Source organism: Hemiscyllium ocellatum, chromosome 6 (genome assembly GCF_020745735.1).
Source record: "Hemiscyllium ocellatum isolate sHemOce1 chromosome 6, sHemOce1.pat.X.cur, whole genome shotgun sequence".
NCBI classification, from domain to species: Eukaryota; Metazoa; Chordata; class Chondrichthyes; order Orectolobiformes; family Hemiscylliidae; genus Hemiscyllium; species Hemiscyllium ocellatum.
In genome coordinates this window covers 88,406,128-88,434,127 of record NC_083406.1, presented here as the reverse complement: position 1 = coordinate 88,434,127, position 28,000 = coordinate 88,406,128, and the positions used below count along the sequence as shown (strand labels likewise).

Below are 28,000 nucleotides of genomic sequence, written 5' to 3'. Positions count from 1 at the left end.
TGTGAAGGTCTTGCTTGTGGATGTCCCGGGCTCTGCGAGTCTTTACACTGTCAGCGCTGCTTCGTAACTGCAGGTGAGGCTGTTACTGTGTGTGTGCTGTTAGCCAGAGGGGTCCCTTCTCAAATTGCACATTGTGCTCTGTGCTCCACGCGAAGGGCTTCTCAAGTTAGACATTGCTCTGTCTGCGAAGGCGGTCACTTTTCAAATTGCGTACGTTATTGCGTTTTGAGCTTCCTGCGAACACGGATAACCAGACTTCCCTATATTAAACTGCATCCTCCATAACTATCCGGCTTTTAAATAAAATCCACATGTATCCCCCTTTCTAGCTGTCCGGTCAATGACAGACTGTGAACCTTGAATTGAAGACAAAGTCGCCAATGCCTATAGAACTAATCGTGGCCGCAACCTTTCCCTGATCGTTTTTGAATATACGTGCAGTTTAATTATTCAATTAATACAAAAATGGAAGTTAGTAACGACTGTTTGTTTACTTTTAGAAATCAATGACAATGCAGATTGACAAGGGACTGCTGTCTTATCATATACACTTTGACAAGAGACTCATGATGGCAGGGCAGTCCCTTGTCAAAGTCCATGGTCACCGATTTGTAAAAGTAAACAAACAAGGAACGAGGAACAGCCGTTATTCACTTCCATTTTTGTATTAATTGAAAAATTAAACCGCACGTATATTCAAAAACGATAAGGGAAAAGTTGCGGCCACGATTAGTTCTATAGGCATTAGCGACTTTGTCTTCAGTTCGCACAATATTTCATTGTCTGCAGTTGACAGGACAACATTGTGAGGTGTAAGGGGGGCGCATGTGAGATTTTTAAAAAGGCTGATAGATAAGGTGGTAGAGAAGTCTGGTTATCAGTGTTCATGATTTTGCAGAGCAGGTCTAGAAAAAGATGCAATAGATTTTATCAAGGCGCATCCCTGGCGGTTCCATACTCTTGTATTCTATGGGTCTTTCCTAAACACTCTGATATACATGAATTGCAGTTGAGGACCATCGACTCTGAAAAGAGGATCTGCAAAAGAGCTACAAGAAATGTGATAGTTGAGGTTGGATAAAACTATTAGAAGAACAGAAAATGATCTTAAGAAAACTCAAGATTCTGACAGAGCTTAGTGGGATAGATGCTGAGAGGATTTTTCCTGTCCTGGAGAAGTTAAAAACATTTACAGCACAGTTTAAAAGTAAGGGGTTTCCATTTAAGAGAAAGATCTGGAAGAATTCAATCTCTCACAGAATCATTAGTCTTTAAGATTCACTTCCACAGATAACACTAAAGCATGAGTCCTTGAATATATTTAAGTAGGAAGGGAGTTCAGGTTTATGGGGGCAGTTCTTTGGTCTGCCCCAAAACTTGATGTCTTCCAGTCCATGACTTTGACCAAGCTGCAGACTGCCATTTTCCAAGATCTCAGACTACCTGCTGAGTGACTGACTAAAGCTTGGAGCAGAGTTTAGATCAGAGTGGTGCTGGAAAAGCACAGCAGGTCAGGCAGCATCCAAGGAGCAAGGAAATTGATGTTTCGGGCAAAAGCCCTTCATCAGAAATAGAGTCTGGAAGCCTCCAGGGTGGAGAGAGAAATGGGGGAGTGGGGCTGGGGAGCAAAGAGTACAAAAGGTGAATGGGAGTGGGGATGGAGGTGATAGGAGGGTGAAGCGGATAGGTGGGAAGGGAGATAGGCAGGTAGGACAGGTCATGAGGACTGAGCTGGAAGGTTGGAACTGAGGTAAGGAGGAGGGAGGGGAAATGAGGAAACTGATAAAGTCCACATTGATGCCCTGGGGTTGAAGTGTTCCGAGGCGGAAGATGAGGCGTTCTTCCTCCAGGCGTCTGGTGGTAAGGGAGCGGCGATGGAGGAGGCCCAGGACCTGCATGTCCTCGGCAGAGTGGGAAGGGGGAGTTGAAATATTGGGCCACGGGGTGGTGGGGTTTGTTGGTGCGGGTGTCCCGGAGATGTTCCCTAAAGCGCTCTGCAAGGAGGCGTCAAGTCTCCCCAGTGTAGAGGAGACCGCATCGGGAGCAACGGATAACTTGGAGCAGTTTTATCAAATGCAAAATGGGGGAATGTCAGAGCCTAAGGTCCTCTCACTGTAATGCATAGAGCTGCTGAAAACTGTAAAACCTCTCAGGCACTATGTTTGAGGAATGTTATAAACGTTAACTAGAAAAGTAATGAATAATATGCAATGCTGAAAGAAGCTGATAGTTGCTGCACTTTATGTAAAATCTGAACAGCTATGTAATATATTTTGTAAATTTTATAAATAAAATATTAAATAATTTTGGGGTAAAAATTCTTAACTGACCTGTGAATAATTAGGGCTGAGTGGTAAAATCTGGCCTAGCAAGCAGCCCCCACGTGGGGACAATGAAACAATTCTAAAGGGAGTCCAGGAGCAGACAGAATAAGCAGGCTAGTGGAGGGGGTTTCACAAGGTGGATGACTCTGTAGCCCATGCCTTCAGGAGAGAATATCCTGACACTTTGAGAACCACAAACAGACTAAGCAAAAAGTAAAATGTGCCAAATAAAAATGGAGGAGGTGGGAGGAAGTGGTTGTATGCCCATTGTACTTTCGGTTTTGATGCATGAGAATATATAGTTACGGTGTGTGTGTGTGCGTGTCTATGCAAGCCATTCCTCACACAGGCTGCAGTTGGGAAGGAGAATACAGAAAGTGTGGAATGCCCTATAGTTCCCTACCAATTGATAAAGTTACTCAATGCTAAACATATAAACACACAAATTGCTTATTATCTAGCTGCGGACGGTGTGTTTGTGTAGAGGTTATGATTGTTAGGTTTTGCCTTAACCCAGTTTTTAAAAATATTTTCTAAGTCAGGGTGTCCTTGGTTCAAGCCACCTCTTTCATGCTGAGGAAAGGCAAATTAACAGGTGCTAACTTTCAGGTGGAAATTAAACAAAATCTCTCATCTCGGACAACTGCCTTGGTATTATCTGAAGAAGTGCAGTAAATCACAGAATTGTTACTATGTAGAAAGGGGTTATTTGGTCCATTGTGCCTTCTCTAATCCTTTTGCCTAGTGCCAATCTCCTATGGTGGTATGGTGGCTCGGTGGTTAGCACTGATGCCACTGCTGCCACAGCACCAGGGACTTGGGTTCAATTCCAGCCTCGGGCGACTGTCTGTGTGGAGTTTGCACATTCTCCCCACGTCTGCTTGGGTTTCCTCCAGGTGCTCCAGTTTCCTCCCACAATCCAAAGATGTGCAGATTTGGTGAATTGGCCATGCTAAATTGCTCATAGTGTCCAGGGATGTGTAGGTTAGATGCATTAGTCAAGGGTAAATATAGGGTCAGGGAATGGGTCTGGGTGGGTTACTCTTCAGAGGTTCGGTGCAGACTTGTTGTTTCTACACTGTAGGGATTCTATGACAGACCTTTCCCCATGTCCCTGCACATTATCTCTATTAAATAATAATCCAGTGCTCCCTTTTGAATGCTTCAATTGAACCTGCCTCCACCCTATTTCTGGGCAGTGCATTCCATATCCAACCTTGTTTCTGTGTGAAAAATATCTTCCTTACATCACACTTGTTTCATTTGCACATCACTTTAAATCTATGCTCTCTTCTTTTGTTTACTATTATGAGCAGGAAGCTATCTTCCTATCTAATTTGTCCAACAAGCTCATGAATTAGCAAACCTCTCTAAAGTGTAGTGTGAGTCAATATTTTTCCCTCAGCTAAAAGCACTAAAGATTATTTGGTCAGTCATCTTTTTGCTATTTGTGGAAAATAATTTCAAATAGGAGAAAAAACGTGTGCGGTTGGAGGAAGTGCGACTCTCGTGAGCTCTCACCAGCTTCAGATTGTTCCTGAAGGAAGGAGACAGTTCATTTTTGGAGACAGCACTCCTTTAACAGGGTTAGTTGACATATTACTCTTGTGGATTCCACCACTAGCTTTAGAAAAAGTGACTGGAATGCATCAATCCTTGAATCTTCAGTTGAAAGTTTGGGAATAGGATCATAAGAAGATGTAGTAGGAATAGAACATTCAACCCATCAAACGTGCTTGGTCAATAAATAAAAGCATAGCTGGTCTGAATTTAGCCTGACTCCGTTTTCCTGTCCCCATAAACCTGTACTCGCTCCAAATTTAAAAATATTCTTAATGACCCATGCTTTGCTGCTATCTGTGGAAGTGAATCTTAAAGACTAATGATTTTCAGAGAAGGAATTCTTTCAGATCTCTCTCCTAAATGAGAACTCCTTGTTTTTAAACTGTGCTGTGAATTTTTCACCTTTCCTCTCAGACAGGAAAAATCCTCTCTGCATGTATCCCACCATGCTGTATCAGAATTATGTATTTTCATAGATCATTTTTTGTTCTTCTGATAGTTTTATCCAACCTCAATTATGATATTTCTTGTAGAATGGGGCTGCCCATGCCATGTGGCAAGATTAGTAGCGTTAGATGCACAGACTGGTTACAGGCAACTGTGAGTAACTCTTTTGCAGACTCCCTTGGCCTGCCAGCATCAGCCTTATCCTTCAAGGTCATCCCCTGACCTCTTAAAACTAGCTCTCCAGCTCCTCACTGAAACCCATGACCGTGGACATATTTGGCCTCTTTGGTATAGTGGGACTATCTGCAGACCCAGCAGTGTTCACCTGTCCTGGCTGGCATTGTCAGGATTAGAGTTGCTAGCCATTATCCTTCCTATAGTATAAATTTAGCCTTTTTGCGTTTGTCTTGATAAGTGCATGATGAAATTATTTGGTAATATATCTCTCTTTTCAGCAGTAATAAAATATGGTAAGCTATAATAATAACAGTAATAAGCTATTATAATGTTGGGTAACTATTCTAAATTGACCACTGAAAAACTGTGGCATTATTCTGAAAAATGTAGGGATGATTATCTGATTGACTGTAAGACACAAGAGCAGGAGTAGGCTATTTGGCCCACCGTACTTGCAATCAATAAAATCTTATTATCCTCAACTTCACTCTCGTGCTATTCCTTCTTAAACCCTTGATTAAAAATCTATCTCAGCATTGAATATACATAATGACTCAACCTATACATCTATTCATGGAAAACAAATCCTTGGATTCACTGCTGTGTGACAGAAGAAATTCCTCCTCATCTTTGGCCAAACCGGGAAACTTCTTATTCTGAGTTTATGCCCTCTGGTCCTAGCCTCTCCCATAAGTGACAGCATCCCATTTATCCTCCCTGTAGTCCCTACCTTCGTCTGCACTGGTTTCAAGCACTTTGTAACTGTTGAACAACTGCAGAGGCCGTAGCTCCTCAAATGCAGTGCCTGGGTCCACATGCCTGGCTTCCCTGCAATCACACCCTCCTGTCCCTGATCACTAACTAAAGTTTTAATTTTGCCAAATGAGGGCCAAGACTGGCTCCTGGAGCAAAGTGTTCAGGTAACTTTCTCCTTTCCTGATATGGTGCAATGTCTACAATTCAGACCCGAACTCCTCAACATGGGACGAAAGTTCCTTGGGCTGTAAACAAAATTCTACATCTTCCAATCCAAAATCACTTATTGCTGTTATACTAATTCCATCCCACATGAACAACATGCAAGTTGGATGTTGTCTTATTGTCAGTCGTAATTATTTAGCTGTGCGTACAATAAGCAAAACGGAAACAAGCTTCTCAAGTTTTCATTTGTGTTCCACTTCATTAGGTTTAATTTGGGTGTACTTTACCATTTAAGTCTGCATTATTTCAGTATCAATGGTTTTCTTTGATTTCCACACAGGGGTTTGTTTTCTGAGAACAATGAAGAGGCTGTTTCTTGTTGAACCTGTGGTTGCCCTGTACACTCTGCCTAATTTGGCAGATGAACTCTTAATGCAGCAATATATTTATCGTAGGATATGGACAAGGGAAACTAACAGCAGCTATGTTCAGAATGAAAATAATTCTTACTGCTACCAGAACCACAGTGACCCAGTGTACTTCAAACAAGAGGTCAGTGTTAATAACAGATCCCCTAATAAATTACAAAATGCAATTGTAAATCACTTTCCAGAATAAAAGCTATATTTGTCATTGCAAGATGTGGCACCTTCTTATTAGTAATCATTTTAAATTGAAATTGTATTAATTATAAATCCATCTTTGGTTAGAAAATGGGTTTTATGTAAAATGAAAACAAATTGAAGTTTACAATACAAAAACAGAAGGAGAATATGCACTGGAGTCAGTATAGCCTTTGGGTGCTGACCACATGACAACCAAAGTGGAGAAGACTCACACTTCAGAACTAACCACATCCCTAAACAAGCTGTTATCATTTGGCCATGACATTGGCATCCACCCAACAAAGTGGCAAATTGCCAGGTACCCAATTACTTGTGTCATCAGCAAGTAACCTAACCTATTAGTGCCCAATCAGTTTGCCTTAATTTATCAATAAAATGATCGGAAGTTTCACTGACAGTACTATCAAGCAGCAAGCACTCACTGATAACCTGTCCATTAATGTTCAGTTTTGGTTCTGCTGGAACCACTTGGCTCTGAAGCTCATTACGGCTTTGGTCTGAACATGAACAAAAGACATGAACTCAAGAATGAGATGTGTCTGCCTTTGACATCAAAGGGGTCTGAATACGAATTACAGGAGCAAATAACTTTGTTCTGCATAGAGACACATTTTAGCTCAAAGGAAAAGAGTTGTGGTTGGAGGCTTATCATCTCAGTGTTGTGATAGTAAATAATGTGTACTGAATTAATTGGAGTTTTTTTTTGGAGAAATAGCATATGCTGTGGATAAAGGGAAACCAGTAGATGTATTTTACTTGGATTTCCAGAGCACATCTGACAAGGTGTCACATCATAGGTTATTGCAGAAAACGAAATTTCATGGTATCGGTGGTAACTGAGTGGCATAGATAGAAGATTTGGATGGCTAACAGCAAACAGTAGACCTAAATGTGTTTGGTTTTCTTTTGGCAAGATGTAACAAGTGCTGTGCCATGATGAATCAGTGCTTGGGTGTCAATTTCTTATATTTTGTCTGAATTGACTTGGATGAAGGGACCAAAGATATACTTGTTAAGCTTGCTGATGACACAAAGATAGGTTGGAAACTAAGTTATAAAGTGGACATAAGGAGGCTACACAGTGATAAGTAGGTATATTTGAGTAGTCAGATATCTGGCAAATGGAATACATTGTGGGGAAATGTGAAAGTATCCACTTTGGCAGAAAGAATAAAAGTATACATTATCTCATTGATGAGAGATTGAGGAACTCTGAGATGCAAAGGGATCTGACTCCCTAAATGCATGAGTTGCAAATTGTTGGTAGGAGAAAGTGAGGACTGCAGATGCATATACAGAAACTTCAACAAATAACCAGGAAAGGGAATAGAATTTTAGTGTTGTGCGAGGGGATTGTAATCAAAGATAAGGAAATTATGCTTCAGATATACAAGTGAGACCTCATTTGGAGTACTGTTTATAGTTCGATTGCCTGATTTAAGGTCAGGTGTAAAGGCATTGGAAGCAGTTGTGATATATTTTATTAGACTAGCATCTGTAATGAGTGGGGTGTCTTATGTGTAAAGGTTGGATGAGTTAGGCTCATCCACTGGAGTTTAGAGGAGTAAGAGGTGACCTGATTGAAACGTATAAAATCCTGAAGGGTTATGATAGCAGATGTGCAAAGGATGTTTCCTTTTGTGGAAGAAAGGGTCAGAGATGCAGATAGTTGCTTCTCACCTGAGGGTCATGAGTATTTGGAATGCCCTTCCTCAGTGGGTAGTGAAATGAGGTCTTTGAATATTTTTCAAAAACCAGGGGAGATAAATTCTAGATAAACAAAGGTTATCAAGGTTCAAGAGACCCTGTGGCTTGCTGATTCTCCTAGTTGGTAAGTTTGTATGCCCTTGCCTATATCATGAGAAGTGAGAATGTTAGCTGATAATTACACAATGTTTAGCTTCATTTGCGGTGCATTGGATACTGCAGTGCTCCATAACAGCAAGACTTGGATAAAGTTATGTTTGGACTGATAAGTGACAAGTAACATTCATGCTGCTCAAGTGTCAGGCAATGATGATAAAGCGATTATAGATTGGTGTTTCTCTTGCCTGAGGCTTCTTTTGCATATGGATGAGCTTGGTATTGTGAACTGTAATGCTTAAAAGGCTTTGGTGAAGTCTATTGTGAAGATACTTCCATAATACAATTAAGTAATTCTAGGATCTTGATTAAGAAATGATGAAGGAATGGTGTGATATATCCAAGTTCTGGGTAATGTGTGACTGAGAGGGGAACTTGGTAGTGGGAAAGTGTTGAGAGTCTGCAAGGTGCTGCAGAGATGCCTTGTGGACTTGTTTTGTTGCAGTCTGTTGAAAGCATGGATTGTAGCCACAGTGGGAGAAAGTGTGGATGTTTAAACAATGAATGAAATACCAGTCATATTGTTCTGTATGGATTGGTGTTCTTAAGTATTAGTTATATCTATTTGGGGAAGATGTAGAGTATAATCTCACACTTGTGATTCTTGCTAATGTTGGAGACTGGGTGAATCAGAAAATGAGCTTTGCCCAACCTCTGACCTGCTCCAATAACGTCAGGGTATTTTTCTGATAGCTTGCATTCATGTTCTGATCAGTGATGATCATCCCACCACCCTTCTCAGTATTTTGTTGGTGAGGATATTAATGATCATCCCTGTTATTCAATGTCAGTTGGGGAGTGAACAGTACTTGTCACGAATCAAAACGTGTGGCCCTGGAAAAGCACAGCCGATCAGGTAGCTTCCAAGGAGCAGGAGCGTCAATGTTTCAGGCATAAGCTCTTCATCAGGAATGCGGGGGGCCAAGAGGACTGAGAGATAAATGGGAGGGGGTGAGGCTGCGGGGAAGGTAGCTGGGAATGTGATAGGTAGATGAAGGTGGGGTGAAGGTGATAGGTCAGTGAAGTGGATGGGGTGGGGGGGATGGAAGATGGACAGGTAGGTGCCAAGTTGGAGGGTTGGATTGCGGGATAGGTGGAGGGAGGAGAGATGAGGAAACGGGTGAAATCGACATTGAATCCTTGTGATTGGAGGAGGAAGATAAGGTGTTCTTCCTCCAGTCGTCAGGTGGCTAGAATTTGATGGTGGAGGAGGCCCAGGACTTGCTCCTTCTTGGCGGAGTGCGAGGAGGAGTTGAAGTGATCGGCCACAGGGCAGTGGGGTTGCTCAGTGCATGTATCCTGGAGATGCTCTCTGAAACGTTCCACAAGCTTGTGTCCTGTCTCTCCAATGTAGAGGAGACCACATTGACAGCAACAGACACAATAGATGAGATTTCTGGATGTGCAGGAAAATCTGTGCCGGATGTGAAAGGATCCTTTGGGGCCTTGGATGGAGTTGAGGGGTGAGGGGTGGGTGCAGGTTTTACGATGGCAAGGGAAGGTGCTGGCACGTTTTGGCTCTGATCCCAGCATCTGCAGTCTTCACTTTCTCTCATTTCTTGTCACGAATAAACCCAAGTCATTACCGTCCAGCCAATGACTAAAATCTGACCTTATGTGTAAAGTTGTCTTGGGTTTAGAAGATCACAGTGTGAAAAATACGTCCAGGTTTCAATGATGTACTCACTAGAAAAAATATAGGTTCCTACTGATCACTTTTTAAAATTTATTTGTGGGATCTGGGCATTGTTGGTTGGCCAGCGTTGATAGCTAATCCCTATTTGCCCTTGAGAAGGTGGTGGTGAGCTGCCTTCTTGAATCGCTGCAGTCCACTTGCTGTGGGTTGACCCGCAATGCTGATAGGGAGGGAATTCCAGGATTTTAACCCAATGGCTGTGAAGGAACAGCGATTTATATTTCCAAGTCAAGGTGGTGAGTGGCTTGGAGGGGAACTTGCAGGTGGTGGTGTTCCCAAGTACCTGTTGCCATTGTCCTTCTAGGTTGAAGTGGTTGTGGGTTTGGAAGATGCTGTCTAAGGATCTTTGGTGAATTTCCGCAGTGTATCTAGTAGATAATACACACTGCTGGATAACACGGTGATAAACCAGATAATTCAGGCTACAAATTACATATCAACCTTGTAAATTAAACTGAAGCAAACAAATATGAGATATTTTATCATGTTATTGTATAAATAAACATATTGCACTTATATGGCACCTTCCCTCATTAGCTACATGATACGACAGTATGTTTATGGACATTCAAAGTAAAACAAATCTCTGCATTAATTTTAATGTGAAAATCAATGATTTCTTCCTAATATTTTTATTAAAGATCTTCAGGCCTATCGGTGTTGGAGACTAGACATAGCCGGAAAGGTATGTCAGAGCCCCTCTCAGAAGTCCTGATGCACTGACTCCATGGAAATTGCCCAGAAGTTTGAAATTCTGATGAGCAATTACCCTGTCACCCCAGGACCCTGTGAAAATATCTCTGACTCTAAGCTAGTGTGGAAGAATTCAGACAGTTCCATCTTCCTTACCTGGATAGTTACACCCAAAAACGTTAGGTAGAAAAATTCTTATGTAACACCTGGGTAGCTATACAACTAACATCCCAATTACTCATTCTGAACCACTTAACTTCTTAACTCTCTTCCCCCAGTCGGGCTCCCCTCCCAACCCAACTCAACTACCACCTCCCACCAACCATTCCAGCTCCCATTCCACCTCCTTCCCGACTTGCCTTACCCTCTCTCTCTATATATAGTAAGCTTTGATATATTCAAACTCCTTTGCTTACCAAAATATGACAGCGACTATCCCTGGAAACACAATGGGCATGGTTTCTCTGTGCTCCTCCCTCTGATATTTGCTACACTGAGTTCAGTCTGAAGGACTTGCCAATGGAAGATCTTTGAAAAAATTAGGGAAAAGATAAAAGTGTGATTTTCTTTGAGAATCGGAAATAGGATTCCAAATTGTGATGGGAAGCTGTATGCTATGAGCTATTTTGAAAATTACCAAAGTTTGGTGTCAGTGATTAAGAATACATAAATAGCATAAATAGTGATAGTTGCTGAATTTAATTGAAATGTTTAAATATTGTTTTAAAAGGTTCAATTTGAGATTTTCTTTGATATGTTATTCACTTTTTCTTTTCTTTAGGTGGTCCAGGGATTATCATCTCACTTCTTTATGTATGTGACTTTGATTCAGTTCCTACCCAACTTCATCGTTACCTTCACATTGGGCTCCTACAGTGATCACTACGGACGCAGATTATCTCTCCTCCTCCCTACTATTGGGGCTCTGATTAGCAGCCTGGCTTTTTTAGCAATGACCTACTTTTCTTGGCCTATTCACTTTCTTTTTATACCCGTTGCGCTAAGTGCATGTTTTGGCGGCTTCACAACTCTGTTTGGAGGAGCTTTTGCCTATGTAGCAGATGTGAGCTCTAGTGAGCACAAAAATATGCGCATGGCATTGCTGGACATGATCGTTGGCCTAATGGGTGGCATCGGGACAATAGCATCTGGATACTTGTTAAACACATTAGGCTTTAATTGGTTATTCTTGATTGCCTCATTAATTAATTTTGCCAATGTTGTGTATATCATCTTTTTCCTTGATGAGAGTGTCCAAGTGTCGAGAGATGAGCAAAATGAAGGATCAGGCAATGGAAAATTCCGAGTAATATTTGCTGGAATTTTAAATCTATGGACTAGTTCTAATTTTAGAAAACGTGTTCAAATTAGTCTCATGCTTCTTACTTTTTCAGTCTATGCACTTGCTTCATTTGGTTCTGGTGGACTTTTTACTCTTTATGAATTGAATGCGCCTCTTTGTTGGAATGCGGTACTTATTGGATATGGCTCTGCAGCTGGACTAATTACATTTCTTACGAGTTTTCTGGGAGTGGCTCTATTTTCCCGCTATATTGAAGACCATTTTATAGTTCTTATTGGGACATTATCCTTGGCTGGAGGAATGATCACGGCTATCTTTGCCACTACTACACCGGTCATGTTTCTGGGTATGTTAAACTTTAATATTCTTAAAATTAAATGTGACTGGAATTATGTATTTACATAAATAAATCAATCGGATGGCTAATCATAAAGGACTCAAATTTCAAAATTTCATTAAAGTAGTCCCAGTTCTATTATGAATCCAATTATTATGTAACTGCTTGTAAATTATAAGTTGGGGGGTTTAAACAAAGCCGTGATGTTATAAGTATTATCGCAAAACTTCAAACTTGAAATTGAATGTTAAGTAAATGCTTATTCATATGGTATCCACATAACTCCAAACAAATTGTTTTGGAATGGGCGGTTGTTGCAAGTTGAAACTTTGTTAAATGACACAGAGAACAGAGATTGCAATAAATCTCAGAACAAAAGACCAGATTGGATTATATTTTCACTCTGTTATTAGTTCATTTTTTTAAACAAAAACTGACTGATGATATACTGGTTAATCTCACTACTTAATTGTAATTGGGTAAGTATTTTTAAAAAGTAAAGAATTTGACAGAAGGCAGGAGAAGCAATTTAGAGGAAATAACTTTAGTCAAGCAATAGCAGAGCTATATAAAGCACACAGTAAACTAGCGATTATCATTGACTAAAATTGAGCTCTATTCATTTATTGCAGCACTGAGATTCATTGGACTGATAGATGACATGCTACTACTTGAGAATATCTGGAGTAATGTCAGATTCTAACGAAAGTAAACTCTAAGAGCAGCAACTCTTCTTCCAATTCTTCTTGTAGTTTTCTGGGTTCAAATTTGAGTTAAAATTTTCAGATCAAATCCTCCACCCTCTTTTTGTTTTATATTGCTGGTTTTGCTTGTGGTCATGATTCTGGTGTCTCATTTACACTTCCTGTATACATGTATTTCATTTTTTGTTACCTTCTATCTCTTTTATATTCCTCCATTTTGTTATCAATTATTTTCTCGTATTTCCACCCAATAGTATACCTTCTCATTTGTTCTAACTTTCTCTAGCTTCTCCCTGTGCTTCTGTTCCAGCATCTTTCCATCTACAAAGGATGGCAATGAAAGTATCTATTTCTTCATGTGGTGAATATATGCTATTGGTTGAAGAGGTCAATGTTTGTGGCCAATCACAAGTGCACATAAAACTATCAGGTGCCATTTTGGATTGTTGTTTTTGATATTAGCATTCACTGCCCTCTTAATCACTTTAAATGGATCATATCTCAAACTTCTTCCAATTTTCAGTCATCAACCAGAACTCTAATTCTGTTCACCTCTCAGTAAGTGTTTCCAGATTCATCAACCATGCTGGTAGCAATTTTTTCTTTTTGTGTTTGCTTTTCATCTTTTCTGTCTGTTTCCCTTTTTGTCTCATCACACCTTCGTTTTTGTCTTCTCATACTCACTGATTTTCCCTTTCACTCATCGCAGAAGGCTCTTAGGTCAGTAGGGTTTAGATGGGCCAAATGCATTTCACTATCAATGATATTATGAGCTTCCTGAATGCTAACTCAGATATGCCCAATTGTAGCCTGAATCAAAGATAAAAGAGGAATATGAATGCAGTGAGTGGAAAGAGTGTATCACACCAGGTATTTGAAGGAGAAAAGGTGGGCTATTTTGGATTGAGATGAGAAATTGCTTCACCCCAATAGTGGTGAACCTTTGGAATTCTCCATCACAAAGTAATAGAAGCCATAACACTGAATGTTTTCAAAAAGGAGTTTGATATATTCCTTAGGATTAAGGGGATCAGAGGGTACAAGGAGAAAGCAGGAACAGGGGACTGTGTTGGAAGATCAGCCATGATCCGATTGAATGATGAAGCAGGCTTGGAGGGTCAAATAGCCTACTGCTGCTCCTATTTTCTATATTCCTGTGTATGATGCAAGATGTCCATATGTCAATTTTGTGTCTTAATGGATGCAAAGCTACACAACTTTAAATTAAAGGGATGATTGTTAAAATTTGTAGTAAGCATTGTGATCAGAGTGAAGCATTTTAACATAGGCACTTAAGTAATTCTAGTGAAATCTGTTGGGTAGCTTCTCCAGACCATATATAAGCTTCCTTAATTTAGTCAGCATGTCCTCTCTAATGGGTTCTCCCATCACTTTGATGGATGAGTTTTCAACAAGTGAGGAAAAAAATGATCAATTTAAGCCTACCTTCATGAGACTTTAGGCCAAGTCTTGATTTGCGTAACTGATTGCAACTGCTGACTCTGAACTCAGTGTTTTAGTAATGGTTGTCATTGGCTTTGTGCTTTGCTTGCTTAACCTGAAGATATTTGGCTCTGCTCTTCTCAAATATTGAATTTGTTTGATGACAGAATTTTCCATTTGGTTCTGTTCAAAGATAGTTTTTTTTTTCCCCCCAATCTAGCTTTCAGGCTCTGAGAGTGCCTTTCAGATTGTCTTTACTTCCAATCTGAAGACTTCAGCTGTGTGGGTTCCTGTGCTGAACTGCCTTTGAAATGCAGAAATCCCTTATGAGAGCTCAAAATCCCAGCTAAGACAATATTAATCAGTACCACAAGCAGACTTAATTTATAATTTTTAAATAATTTCTGTGAACCACATTGTGACATTTTATTACGTTTGAGGTGCAATAAAAGTACAAGTCTGCTTTGTTGGAAAAACGTTGTCGTCTAAACATTTGCACCATGTGTCCCAAGCAAGGGGTCAATTATATAAAGAGATATTAAAGCAAAGCACCAAGAGCTTGGTCAAAACATAAGTTTAATCAAACATCTTAAAGGAAAAAGATATGCAGAGAAGCAGGAAGTGTACTGCCTTGGTAATTGAAGGCACAGTTGCTAGTGTTGGAATGACTTGAAATCAGGGATGTTCCAGAGTTCAGAATGAAGCAAATGCAGTCAGCTCACAGAGCTATAATGATGGACGAGACTATGGGGTTAGCGACTTTGAGCCACAGATTGATTTGAAAATGAGTATGAGTATTTTCACGTTAGATAATGTGTAACTATGAGCTGATACAGGTCAGCAAGCAGTATAATAGTGAAAGACCAGGATTTACTTCAGGCTGGACAGGAGCAGCAGAGTTTTAGATGACCATTGTGATGCACAGAAATTGAGAAGCCAGCAGTGTATGTGTAGAGTCAAGTTCAGAATAGTCGAATAAATCCCAAAATTTTCACAAAATAAGTAGTATAAGATATTTTAATGAGATTACAATGTATGTATATAATTGAACAGAAGTAAGATTATGATTTTTGAAACTGCACAATGAGTATCATCTGGTGTCTGATCATTGTTGACATTTTTTTTACAGTGAGACTGGTTTGTCTTTTTGCTGTCATGCCACTCCCTGTCCTACGATCAATGATGTCCAAGATAGTCTCACCTAAGGATCAAGGTCAATTATTTAACATACATCATGCGTCACATGTTTTGTGTAGTTTGTATCAATAAATGCATGGGACATGTTGGTTTCCATCCAGAGGCGCGTGGATATTGTGGTAATAATAATTCTGAAACTATCTTTGAAAGTGATAGTGCCTAGTAGAGTCTACATATGTGCTATTATACAGGGGAATCTATAAGATGTCATTTACGCTTGTCTGGAAGATGCACTTCTGACATTGCTCCCCAAAAGCTGCAAATGAAGGGAAATTCATTGAACCAACAAAAGTTTCCTCTCATAAAATTATTAGTCTCACTGTAAGGGAAATTAAAAATTTGCATATTCTGGTCAATGTGTAATTATGTTCGTAACAAAGCACTGAGTTCATAATTATTACAAAACAGCTTCAAGGAACCTGGAATGTGAATGGCGTATTTGTTAAATATCATTGAGTCATATAACATAGAAACAGGCCCTTTGGCCCATCATGTCTCTGCTGACCAACAATCACTAAATTACCCTAACTTACATTTATCTACATTTGGTCCATAATCTGCTATACCCTGGCATTTTAAGATGCTTTTTAATGTTATGAGAGTGCCTCCATCTCCCCATCAGGCAGCACATTCTATTTTTCTACTACTTGCTGGGTAAGGTTTTTTTTCTCAGATTTTCTCTAAACCACTTTAAACTGATGCCCTCTGGTTTTTTAAAAAAAGTCTGCTATTGGGGAAAGATTCTCACAATCTACTCTGTCTGTGTCTGTCACAGTTAATATCTGTCAGGTTTCCCCTCAGCCACCTCCGCTCCAAGGAGAACAAGCCCAGTCTATCCAATCTGTCTTCATAACTGAGACTTTTCATTGCACGCAACATCCTGATGAGTCTCTTCTGCACTTTCTCCACTGCAATCATGTCCTTCTGGTAGCATGGTAATTATCACTGCATATACTGCATTCCAGCTGTAGCATGACCAGTGCCTTATAAAGTTTTAACAAGATTTCCTTGTTCCTGTATTCTACATTCTGGCTAATGAAGACAAGCACCCACACGGCTTCTTCACCATCTTGTCTACCTGTGCTGACACCTTCAGGGAACTATGGACTTGTACACCAAGGCCTCTTTGTTCCTCCGTACTTCCTAGGCACTGTTGTGTATATCCTTCCTTTACTAGACCTCCCAGAATGCATCATCTCACACTATCACAATTAAAATCCATTTTTGCAATTTACCAATTGATCAATGTCAGATTGTAGCCAGAGACCATTCACCTCACTATCAACAACATTATAAATTTTCATATAATCTGCAAACATACTAATTATACCTCCTTGACATACATAATAAGCATCAGGGGTCCCAGTACTGATTCCTGTGGTGCACTGCTGGTCACAGGCTTCCAATCACAAAAACATTGCTCCACCATCACCCTTTGCCTCATATTTGCAAGCCTATCTTGAATTCAGCTTGCTAACATGTTGTGGATCCCATGAGCTCTTAGCTTTTGGACCACCCTTCCATGTGGAACCTTGTCAAAGGCCTTACTAAAGTCCATTTAACCACATCAATTGCATTACCCTCATAATTTTGTTTAGTCACCTTTTCAAACAACTCATTACAATTAGTCAGGCAGGATCTCACTCTAAGAGATTTGTATTGAATATCCCTGATAGACCCCTACCTTTCCAAGTGTTGACCAATCCTGCCCCTCAGAATGTTTTCCAATAATTTCTGATGCCAGACTGACAGCTCTGTAATTTCCTGGCCTATCCTGCTGCCCTTCCTGAACAAAGGAACCAGATTAGTTATCCTCCAGTCATCTGGTATTTCACCTGTGGCCAGCGAAGTATTAACTCCTTGCTCACTGGACTTGTTTTCTGGTCCTGTTTTCAGGATACCATAGTTGTCTGCACCATGTGGGTAAATGTAAATTTTCAGTGTTAACAGTAAACAGCTGCTTTTACTCACTCCAAAGTCAGACACATTCTGCCAATAAGTTCTGGATCAAGCACATATGTCATATATGACTCATGTAAAATACAGAGTCCTGCCAGGTCAGAGAAAATACCAAATATAAATTACTTTCCTTGTCAAGCTGTATAGAATATCACAGATAAATTTTCAGAAGCCTGATTAGACCGTTTTACATAGATTGATGCCAAGCGCAGAGTAGGAACACAGCATTACCTCCGTCCAAGCCACTGAAAAACATACTTTAACCTACTAAAATCTGTAGAAGAGTACACTGACCTCAGTATGTGTGTGCAACCTATTTTTGCTGTCTAAACAGTAAGGAGTATGCTCTGTTTAACTGTGCCATCTGCCTATCCTTTTATATGTTTTATCATAAGAAAATGTGCTGCATAACTAAAATGTATCTATAGCTTGACTTTTTAGTTTTAGATATTTAATTTTATTTGACAGTATGGTGATTAGCTTCATTAAATAAAAAAATCACTGACATACAGCTTTAGATTCTGGAATGTATATGAGAGGTTTGGCTATGTGCTGCATATGACTTTTTTTCATTTCTTGATGATAGCAAATACACTTGTTATTTATTTATGCCTCCTGGCTTGAAGAAACTCTATGCTAGGAGCACAGTTTTGTAAAATTACTGCCTTTAGGTAAGAGGTAGCACTATCTTGATGGCTTCTGTTGAAGCCATTGTGAACCCTTTAGATTAGATTAGATGAGAATCCCTACAGTGCAGAAATAGGCCCTTTGGCCCAACAAGTCCTCACCGATCCTCTGAAGAGTAACCCACCCAGACCCATTCCCCTACTCATGCACCTATCACTATGGGCAATTTAGCATGGCCAATTCACCTGACCTGCATATCTTTGGACTGTGGGAGGAAACCGAAGCACCCGGAGGAAACCCACACAGATATAGGGAAAATATGCAAACTCCACACAGACAGTCGCCAGAGGCTGAAATTGAACCTGGGTCCCTGGTGCTGCGAGGCAGCAGTGCTAACCACTGAGCCACCATGCTGCCCCAATGACATCATGATCCAATGCAGAAACTTCTAGTGTTTTTTTTATCCACAAGGCAAACAGACCAGTCAGCCTAACTGGATTATGCTGGTTTTATATTCTGAGTACCTTCTCCCTTGTTCTATTTTTCACAAAAGAAAGTTGTTTTCTGTTGAAGAAGTAATTACAGTGAATTAGTGATTTTTTTCAAGAGATTCTTTCTTTGTGCCGTCATTAACATGGTTTCATTCTTCATTATTCATTTGCAGGTGTTCTGTTTGCCTGTGTTGCTTGTCTTGAAAATTTAAGTGCTACCGTTTCCTCCATAGTTTTCAATAATGTTTATGCTGCCACCATCCATGGATTTAAAGGCTTCAGCTTTATGCTAGCAGCTTGTTTATGCCTCATTCCAATTTGTATTATGTGGTAAGTTCTAGTGTGATGTATCTGAATCAGAGGGTCTTAGAGCACAGAAGGAAGCCAGGTGACCCATTGGCTTTTTGAGAGAGTTAGAACATAGAACAATACAGCACAGAACAGGCCCTTCGGCCCACAATGTTGTGCTGAGCATTTGTCCTAGCTTTAGCACCTATCCAATTGCCGCTTAAAAGTCACCAATGATTCTGACTCTGCCATTCCCACAGGCAGCACATTCCATGCCCCCACTACTCTCTGGGTAAAGAACCTACCCCTGACAACCCACCTATACCTTCCACTCTTCACCTTAAATTTATGTCCCCTTGTAACACTCTGTTGTACCCGGGTGAAAGGTCTCTGACTATCTACTCTATCTATTCCCCCGATCATCTTATAAACCTCTATCAAGTCACCCCTCATCCTTCGCCGTTCCAATGAGAAAAGGCCTAGCACTCTCAGCCTATCCTCGTACGACCTATTCTCCATTCCAGGCAACATCCTGGTAAATCTCCTCTGCACCCTCTCCAAAGCTTCCACATCTTTCCTAAAATGAGGCAACCAGAACTGCACACAGTACTCCAAATGTGGCCTTACCAAGGTCCTGTACTGCTGCAACATCACCTCACGACTCTTGAATTCAGTCCTCTGCTAATGAACGCTAATACACCATAGGCCTTCTTACAAGCTCTATCCACCTGACTGGCAACTTTCAAAGAGCTATGAACATAGACCCCAAGATCCCTCTGCTCCTCCACCTTACTAAGAACCCTACCATTAACCCTGTATTCCGCATTCTTATTTGTCCTTCCAAAATGGACAACCTCACATTTGACATAGTTGAACTCCACCTGCCACTCCTCAGCCCAGCTCTGCATCATATCTTAGTCCCTTTGCAGCCGACAACAGCCCTCCTCACCATCCACAACTCCACTGATCTTCGTATCGTCTGCAAATTTACTGACCCACCCTTCGACTCCCTCCTCCAAGTTATTAATAAACATTACAAACAGCAGAGAACTCAGAACTGATCCCTGCGGAACTCCACTTGTAACTGGATAATTATAGTTATATAATTAGTGCCACTCATAGAGTCATACAGATGTACAGCATGGAAACAGACCCTTTGGTCCAACCCATCCATGCCGACCAGATACCCCAACCCAATCTAGTCCCACCTGCCAGTACCCGGCCCATGTCCCTCCAATACCCTTCCTATTCATATACCCATCCAGATGCCTCTTAAATGTTGCAATTGTACCAGCCTCTATCACTTCCTCTGACAGCTCCCTTAGTCTTTTTTCATTTTCATGCAAATGTTTCCCTTTAAACTTGGTATTGTGCCAGCCTCCATCACTCTTCCAAGTTGTGTATTCCCAATGAAACAACTGTTTTTTTTTTCTCAAGTTTTCTTAACTCCTTTTTGTGCTTTTTATCAATTATCTTGAATCTGTGCACTATGGCTATTTACCTGTCTGTCAATCCAAACATCCCCAATAGAAATTGCATCCACTTTACATTTTACATTCATATATCAACATTTATAATAAAAGTTATTTATTTATGTTCGAGGATGGGAGCATGGCTGACTTTCTTAGCATTTATTGCTGATCCCTAATTGTCTTTGAGAATATAGTAGTGAGCTGCCTTGTTGTGGTGGAGTTACCTCCTGTTCAGAAGGGAGTTCCAGAATTTTGACCTGGGGACAATATAATTCCAATATAAACAATGCTGTGTAACTTAGAAGGGATCTTGCAGATGACATTCATATGCATTACTTTCCTTATCATTCTAGGTGCATCAGATTGTTAGTTTGGAATATACTGTCAAGTGACCCTTTTGTGAGTTCTGCTCCCTCACCCTCCCCAAGTAATCCCATGTCTAATTTTTTTTCTTTACCTCATGTGGAGCTTTATCAAAGCTTTTTGAATCTCTGGATAGACCACATCCAAATTTCTCTTTATTTATTCTGTGCTTAAAAAAATTCCAGATTTATTAAATATGAATTTTCTTTCTTAATCCATATTCACTCTGTATTGCCCTACCAGTATTTTCTAAGTGTCCTGTCATTAGATTCTTTTCCTATAGATTCTTACAATTCCCCTATGACTAATGCTCAACCAATAGTTCTGTAACTCCTTGATTCCTTTCTCCCTCTTTACTTAAGTAATGGGCTTACATTTTCCGGCTTGCCAGCAGCAGAAACCATTCGAGAGTCTAGAGCATATTGAAAGATGGCCACATGCATCAAAATTTCCACAGCCACCTCAACCAACAGTCCCAGATATAGGTCATCAGGTCCAACAAATTTATCTATTTTAAGTCCGTTTAGCTTCTCCAGTATTTTTTTTTATAACTAATATTAATATCTTCAAGTTGCTCAAAGGCTTAACCATTTACCAATTTACCATTCTTGTTTAGATCAAGAATTTATTTTTCTGAATTACTTTAGCACATGACACAACTTTAGTTCAGGGCATTGGTAACATCCAAATGAAATTGACTGGAAACTTGGAAGAGTGAAAAATGCTTCTCGAAATAGTTGTGATTTGCGCTGGAATTGTTGATTGGCAGAAGCTCTACCCCGGCTATTTTTAACATTTGAACTTGAGGTATTGTGAAATTGCTTTATCACTAACAATATGTTATATTATCTGCTCTTTCAGTTTCTTATTCTGGTGGAGGCCTCAAGAGGAAGGTTATGCTGGACTGACAACCAATGAAGACAGCAGTTAGTTCTCATGCAAGCTTTGGTTATCTTGTCTGACCATTTTCAAAGCCTCTCCATGTGCCAATCTATTTGCTTGTTCATATTACACAAAAATAGGATGTTTATACAGTTTTGCTTACAATTCAAAACTGAGATTTTGAGCAATACCATTATTACCACTAGTTGTAGGTACTCCGACTATCCAATCCAGTCTGATTCATTTAGCACTACCCCTTTCAAAGAGTAAATGAAATTGCTGAGACAGAATAATTAGAGTGTAGGCAAAAGCCAAATGCTAAATGTTGGAAATCTCAAACCAAAACTGCAATAAGGAGAGACGGTATCTTAGAAAGGTCCTCAAACAAGGCTTTGTGGGTAGAACTAAGGAAGGTTAAGGGGGTAGCTATTTGACTGGGAGTATACTATAGGCTTGCAAGAGTCAGTGGGAAATAGAGGAACAAATAGGTAGACAGTTCACAGAGGTGTGCAAGAATAATAATCAGGTATGGTCTAACATACGAGGAATGGCTGAGGATCCTGGGATTGTATTCATTAGAGCTTAGAAGATTAAGGGGAGACTTAATAGAAACTTACAAGATAATACATGGCTTGGAAAGGGTGGACGCTAGGAAACTTTTTCCGTTATGTAAGATTGATAAGTCTCCGGGGCCTGATGGTCTACATCCCAGGGTACTGAAGGAGGTGGCTCGGGAAATCGTGCATGCGTTGGTGGTTATTTTCCAGAGTTCGATAGATTCGGGGTCGGTTCCTGAGGATTGGAGGGTGGCTGATGTTATACCACTTTTTAAGAAAGGTGGGAGAGAGAAAGCAGGAAATTATAGACCAGTTAGTCTGACCTCAGTGGTGGGAAAGATGCTGGAGTCTATTATAAAGGATGAAATTACAGCACATCTGGATAGTAGTAACAGGATAGGACAGAGTCAGCATGGATTTATGAAGGGGAAATCATGCTTGACTAATCTTCTGGAATTTTTTGAGGATGTAACTCTGAAGATGGACGAGGGAGATCCAATAGATGTAGTGTACCTGGACTTTCAGAAAGCTTTTGATAAAGTCCCACACAGGAGGTTAGTGAGTAAAATTAGGACGCGTGGTATTGGGTGCAAAGTACTAGATTGGATTGAAAATTAGTTGGGTGATAGGAAACAAAGGGTAGTGATAAACGGCTCCATTTCGGAATGGCAGGCAGTGACCAGTGGGGTACCGCAGGGACCTGTGCTGGGACCGCAGCTTTTTACAATATATGTTAATGACATAGAAGATGGTATCAGCAATAACATTAGCAAATTTGCTGATGATACAAAGCTGGGTGGCAGGGTGAAATGTGAGGAGGATGTTAGGAGATTACAGGGTGACCTGGACAAGTTAGGTGAGTGGGCAGATGCATGGCAGATGCAGTTTAATGTGGATAAATGTATGGTTATCCACTTTGGTGGCAAGAACAGGAAGGCAGATTACTACCTCAATGGAGTCAATTTAGGTAAAGGGGCAGTACAGAGAGATCTGGGTGTTCTTGTACACCAGTCAATGAGGGCAAGCATGCAGGTACAGCAGGTAGTGAAGAAGGCTAATAGCATGCTGGCCTTCATAACAAGAGGAACTGAATATAGAAGCAAAGAAGTGCTTCTGTAGCTGTACAGGGCCCTGGTGAGACCACACCTGGAGTACTGTGTGCAGTTCTGGTCTCCAAATTTGAGGAAAGACATTCTGGCTATTGAGGGAGTGCAGCTTAGGTTCACAAAGTCAATTCCTGTAATGGCGGGATAATTTACACAAAGACTGAAGCGACTGGGCTTGTATACCCTTGAATTTAGAAGACTGAGAGGGGATCTGATTGAGACATATAAGATTATGAAAGGATTGAACACTCTGGCAGCAGGAAACATGTTTCCGCTGATGGGTGAGTGCCGAACCAGAGGACACAGCTTAAAAATACGGGGTAGACCATTTAGGACAGAGATGAGGAGAAACTTCTTCACCCAGAGTGTGGTGGCTGTGTGGAATGCTCTGCCCCAGAGGGCAGTGGAGGCCCAGTCTCTGGATTCATTTAAGAAAGAGTTCGATAGAGCTCTCAAAGATAGTGGAATCAAGGGTTATGGAGATAAGGCAGGAAGAGAATACTAATTAGGAATGATCAGCCATGATCATATTGAATGGTGGTGCAGGCTCGAAGGGCTAAATGGCCTACTCCTGCACCTATTGTCTATTGACCTGTGGACACAGCCTTAAAATTAGAGGGGATCAATTCAGAACAGAAATGCGGAGACATTTCTTCAGGCAGAGAGTGGTGGGCCTGTGGAATTCATTGCCGCAGTGTGCAGTGGAGGCCTGGACACTAAATGTCTTCAAGGCAGAGATTGATAGATTCTTGATTTCTCGAGGAATTAAGGGCTGTGGGAAGAATGTGGGTTAGTGGAGTTGAAATGCCCATCAGCCATGATTGAATGGCGGAGTAGACTCAATGGGCCGAATGGCCTTACTTCCACTCCTATGTTTTATGGTCTTATGTATACTAGGGGATTTTATCCTGTCCAACATGAATCAGATAGTCATAGTGTTAAGAGTTTAGAGGTGGCAGGTTTCTTGAAATGTATCTGGGAATTTTTTAAAATCAATATGTAGAAGGCCCAACGAGGCACAGTGCAGTGTTGGACCTGGTTCTGGGGAAAGAAGCTGGACAAGTGTTTGATGCGATAGTGGGGGAATATTTAGGTGATAGCGACTACAACACAGTATGGTTAAAATTTGTACTGGACAAGGAAAAACATGGCGCGCAAAAGCACTAGATTGGGAGAAGGCAGTATTTATTAAAATAAAGCAGGATCTGACCACCAGGCTCTGGGAACAGCTCCTTCCTGGGGTAGGGGGGTGGCCTTCAAAAGGGAGCTGGGAAGATTACAGGTCCAGTATGTACCCTTTACATGGATACATGTACTCTTTACATAGGAGGAATATGTTCAGAGAACTCTGGATGTCTAGGACAGTTCAGGTCTGGATAAAGAAGAAGAGTATTGCTTTTAGCAAGTCCAAAGGAAGCAATTCAGCTGCAGCCGTAGAGAAATATAGGAAGTGCAGGAGGGGACTCGAAGCAGTTAGAAAAGCAAAAAGGGGGCATAAGGAAGGACTTGCAAACAGGATTAGAGAGGATACTAAGATACTTTATAAGTATTTAAAGGGAAGAAGTTAACCTGGGAAAGAGTAGGGCCCATTAGGGACCAAGGGAGAATCTGTGTGTGAAGTCACGGGATGTTGGAAGGGTGTTGAATGAATCCTTCTCTTCAGTCTTCACTCTCGAAAAGGAGAATGTAGGTACGCAATTCAGGAAAAGGGATTGTAAGGAACCTGCATAGTTTGACATTGGAAATGGGGAAGTATTGGAGGCTTTGTCAGCCTTAAAAAAAAACAGATAAATCCCCTGGCCTGGATGAATTGCATCTCAGGCTGCTGTGGGAGGCGAAGCAGGAAATTGCAGGAGCTTTGACATCAATGTTTAATTCCTCTCTGGCCAAGGGGTAGGTGCCAGAGGACGGCTAATGTGGTTCCACTTTTTAAGAGATTAACCAGGAAACTACAGACCAGTGAGTCTCACATCAGTGGTACGAAAACTACTGGAGAAAATTCTGAAGGAGTGACTTTACACCCACTTAATTAGGAATAGTCAGCGTGACTTTGTCAGAGGGAGATCATACCTAACAAATTTGTTAGAATTTTTGAAAATGTGATCAAGTGTGTGGATGAGGGAAGTTCACTTGATGTAGTTTATATGGACTTTAGCAAAGCTTTTGACAAGGTCCCACATGGGAAACTGATTGGGGGAAGGTGAAATTGAGAGAAACTTCGTGAGATGGATCAGAAACTGACTTAATAATAGGACAAAGGGTAGTGGTAGAAGGCTATTTGAGTGACTGGAGACCCGCATCCAGTGGTCTACCACAAGGATGGGTACTGGGACCCTTATTGTTTGTTATATACATACATGATATATTTGAAAATATGGGGGGAATATTAAGGATATTTGCAGACAACATCAAGACTAGTAGAGTGGTTAATAGCAAAGAAGATGATTGTGGGTTACAGGAAGATATAAATAGGTTGGTCAGATGGGCAAACTTTTTTTTTAATGGGATGACAGTGTTCACTGACAAGAACAGCATTTGTTGCCCATCCCTAATTGCCCAGAGGACAGTTAAGAGCCAACCACATTGATGTGGATCTGGAGTCGCATGAGGTCAGACCACGTAAGGATGGCAGTTTCCTTTCCTAAAGGACATTAGTAAACTAGATGGGTTTTTCCACCAGTTGACAATGGATTCACACTCACCATTAGATTCTTAATTCCAAATATTTGTTGAATTCAAATTCTACCATATGTCACAGTGGGATTCAAACTCTGCTTCCCAGAATATTACCTTGGTCTCTGGATTAACAGTATAGCAGTCATATCACTTGGTCATCACCTCCCTGATAAATGCAAGGTAATGCACTTTGGAAGAAGAAACAAGATGAGGGAGTATTTAGTGAATGGCAGGACATTGGGTAGCTTAGAGAAAGAGAGGGATCTTGGGGTAATTATTCACAGATCCCTGAAGTCGGCACGGCACACAAATAAGATAGTTAAGGCATATGGGACACTTGCTTACTTAGTGTATGCAGTTCTGGTCATCTCATTCCAAGAAGGGTGCGATTGAACTTGAGGAAATACAGAAGGGGTTCACCAGGATGTTGCCTAGGATGGAGAAATTGATCTATAAGGAGTGACTAGACAGGTATGGTTAGTTTTCTTTAAAGCAGCGAAGACTAAGGGGGGGCGGAGGTGTATAAGATCGAGAGGTATGGACAGGGTTAATAGATAGCAGCTGTTCCTCTTGGTTGAGGGTTTGATCACAAGAGGACACAGTTGTAGGGTAAAGGGGCAGAAAAGTCAGAGAATTGGGGCAAAAAAGCGTTTTTACTCAAAAGGTGGTGGGAATCTGGCATGCGCTACCTGGGAAAGAGGTGGATATGGGAATCCTTACAACGTTTGAAAAAGATATTTGGATGAGTACTTCAAATATCATAATATTCAAGGATATGGGACACTTGCAGGAAATTTGGATTCATGCACTTTTAGTTGTAGTTATGTTGGTACAGACTCGGTGGGCCGTAGATATGAATCTATGGAAAAACAAACCAGTCTATTTTATACAGATGTGAGGAAATTTTCTATGGTACATTTTTGTTAGAAAATGGTTTTCAATTAATTGTCAGAAGGACTGGGTAGTGAGGGAAGGATGTTTGAGCACTTTGTTCCATTATACTGACTGATGGGATAAAGAAATCTCTATTTCTAATGGATTTTATGCACTTTCAACCCAGTTTCAGAGGATTAAACAACATCTAGTTTAATTGAAACAAAGGAGCAGAAGTTTTCAATTTTCTGAATGGAATTTTAAATGAAAAAACTGCTAACAAATTTATCAAAGTCACATTTATGCAAATGTGATTTGGTGAACATTAAATTGATTTAGTCATCAATAGGATCAATACCCTGAAAGATATATCCATCATAAACTGGTTGGAATGACTTTTTTCATTTGCTCTGCTTCCTATTGATATACTTCCAAATATATTTCCATACTGAAAAAATTGCATATTATACCATTGTTAATTTATTAATAAATCTTTAATTGCCAAAATATACATGTAAACAATTATTTAAAAATTCCAACTTGAATATTACAGAGTTTACAATAGTCTTCAACTTGTCCCATTGCAATATGTTCCATTTAATGTGATTTTAGTAGATATAATATTTAAGGGGAGGCAGTATAGTGGTAATATCACCGGACTAGTAATCCTATCCTCAAGTTAATGTTTGGGGGAATAATATGAACTCAATAAAAAATCTGAAATGAAAAGCTAGCCTAATAGTGGCCACTGTTGTTTGTCATAGAAACCATCTAGTTAACTAATGCCCCTTGGTCCATATGTACCACCAGACCATTGCAATGTGGTTGACTCTTAACTGTCCTCTAAGCAATTCAGGATGGATAACAAGTGCTGATCTTGCCAGTGACACCCCTGTCCACTGAACAAATAAAAACAAAATTCCAAAATGAATTTAGATGTAAGTCTGAGGGTGAAAACAATTTAAACTCGAAATTACAGGAAGTACAAAAGATTTTGCTCAATGCAAAATAATGTGCCTTAACTTATTAATGATTATTTTTAAATAGCTACAGTCACGGCATGGACTTATAACCTTTTTCAGGTTCAGAGTTCACAATTAGCCAATATTGTACTTATTGCCACAGCTTACTGTCAATCATGTTACTCTTTAACTCAGCCATCACCAATGTGCATCCTTACATAAATATTTACGAAAAGTCAAGAATATAAATGTGTTTCTTTGTCCATCATGTTAGTAAAGGGACAAATTCCAATTTGAGGCATCCAGTGTTAATGTGAACAATTTTCTAGCTATGTATAGAAATAGCGTTGCTCAATTCCTTCTCCTTCAAGTATTTGTTCAGTTTTGTTTTCAAATCCACTATTGAATCTGCTTTCACTAACCTATCAGCCAGTGTATTCCACATTCTAA

At 40.3% G+C, this 28,000-nt stretch overlaps 1 protein-coding gene across 1 annotated transcript; it reads left to right on the top strand.

Annotated features, from left to right (window-relative positions):
• On the top strand, positions 1-26,857 carry si:dkey-5g14.1 (lysosomal proton-coupled steroid conjugate and bile acid symporter SLC46A3). Its single transcript, XM_060826119.1, has 6 exons — positions 1-73; positions 5,773-5,984; positions 11,092-11,959; positions 15,227-15,310; positions 18,545-18,701; positions 21,356-26,857. Exons 2-6 carry the CDS (start codon positions 5,793-5,795, stop codon positions 21,423-21,425), a joined length of 1,371 nt encoding a protein of 456 aa, XP_060682102.1. The 5' UTR covers positions 1-73; positions 5,773-5,792; the 3' UTR covers positions 21,426-26,857.
• Positions 26,858-28,000: the final 1,143 nt, after the last annotated feature.

Coding starts and splice junctions, on each gene's coding strand:
- si:dkey-5g14.1 (XM_060826119.1), top strand. CDS start 5,793: ATGAAGAGGCTGTTTCTTGTTGAACCTGTGGTTGCCCTGTACACTCTG. Junction 11,960..15,226: donor TACACCGGTCATGTTTCTGG/GTATGTTAAACT, acceptor TTTTTTTTACAG/TGAGACTGGTTTGTCTTTTT. Junction 18,702..21,355: donor ATTCCAATTTGTATTATGTG/GTAAGTTCTAGT, acceptor CTGCTCTTTCAG/TTTCTTATTCTGGTGGAGGC.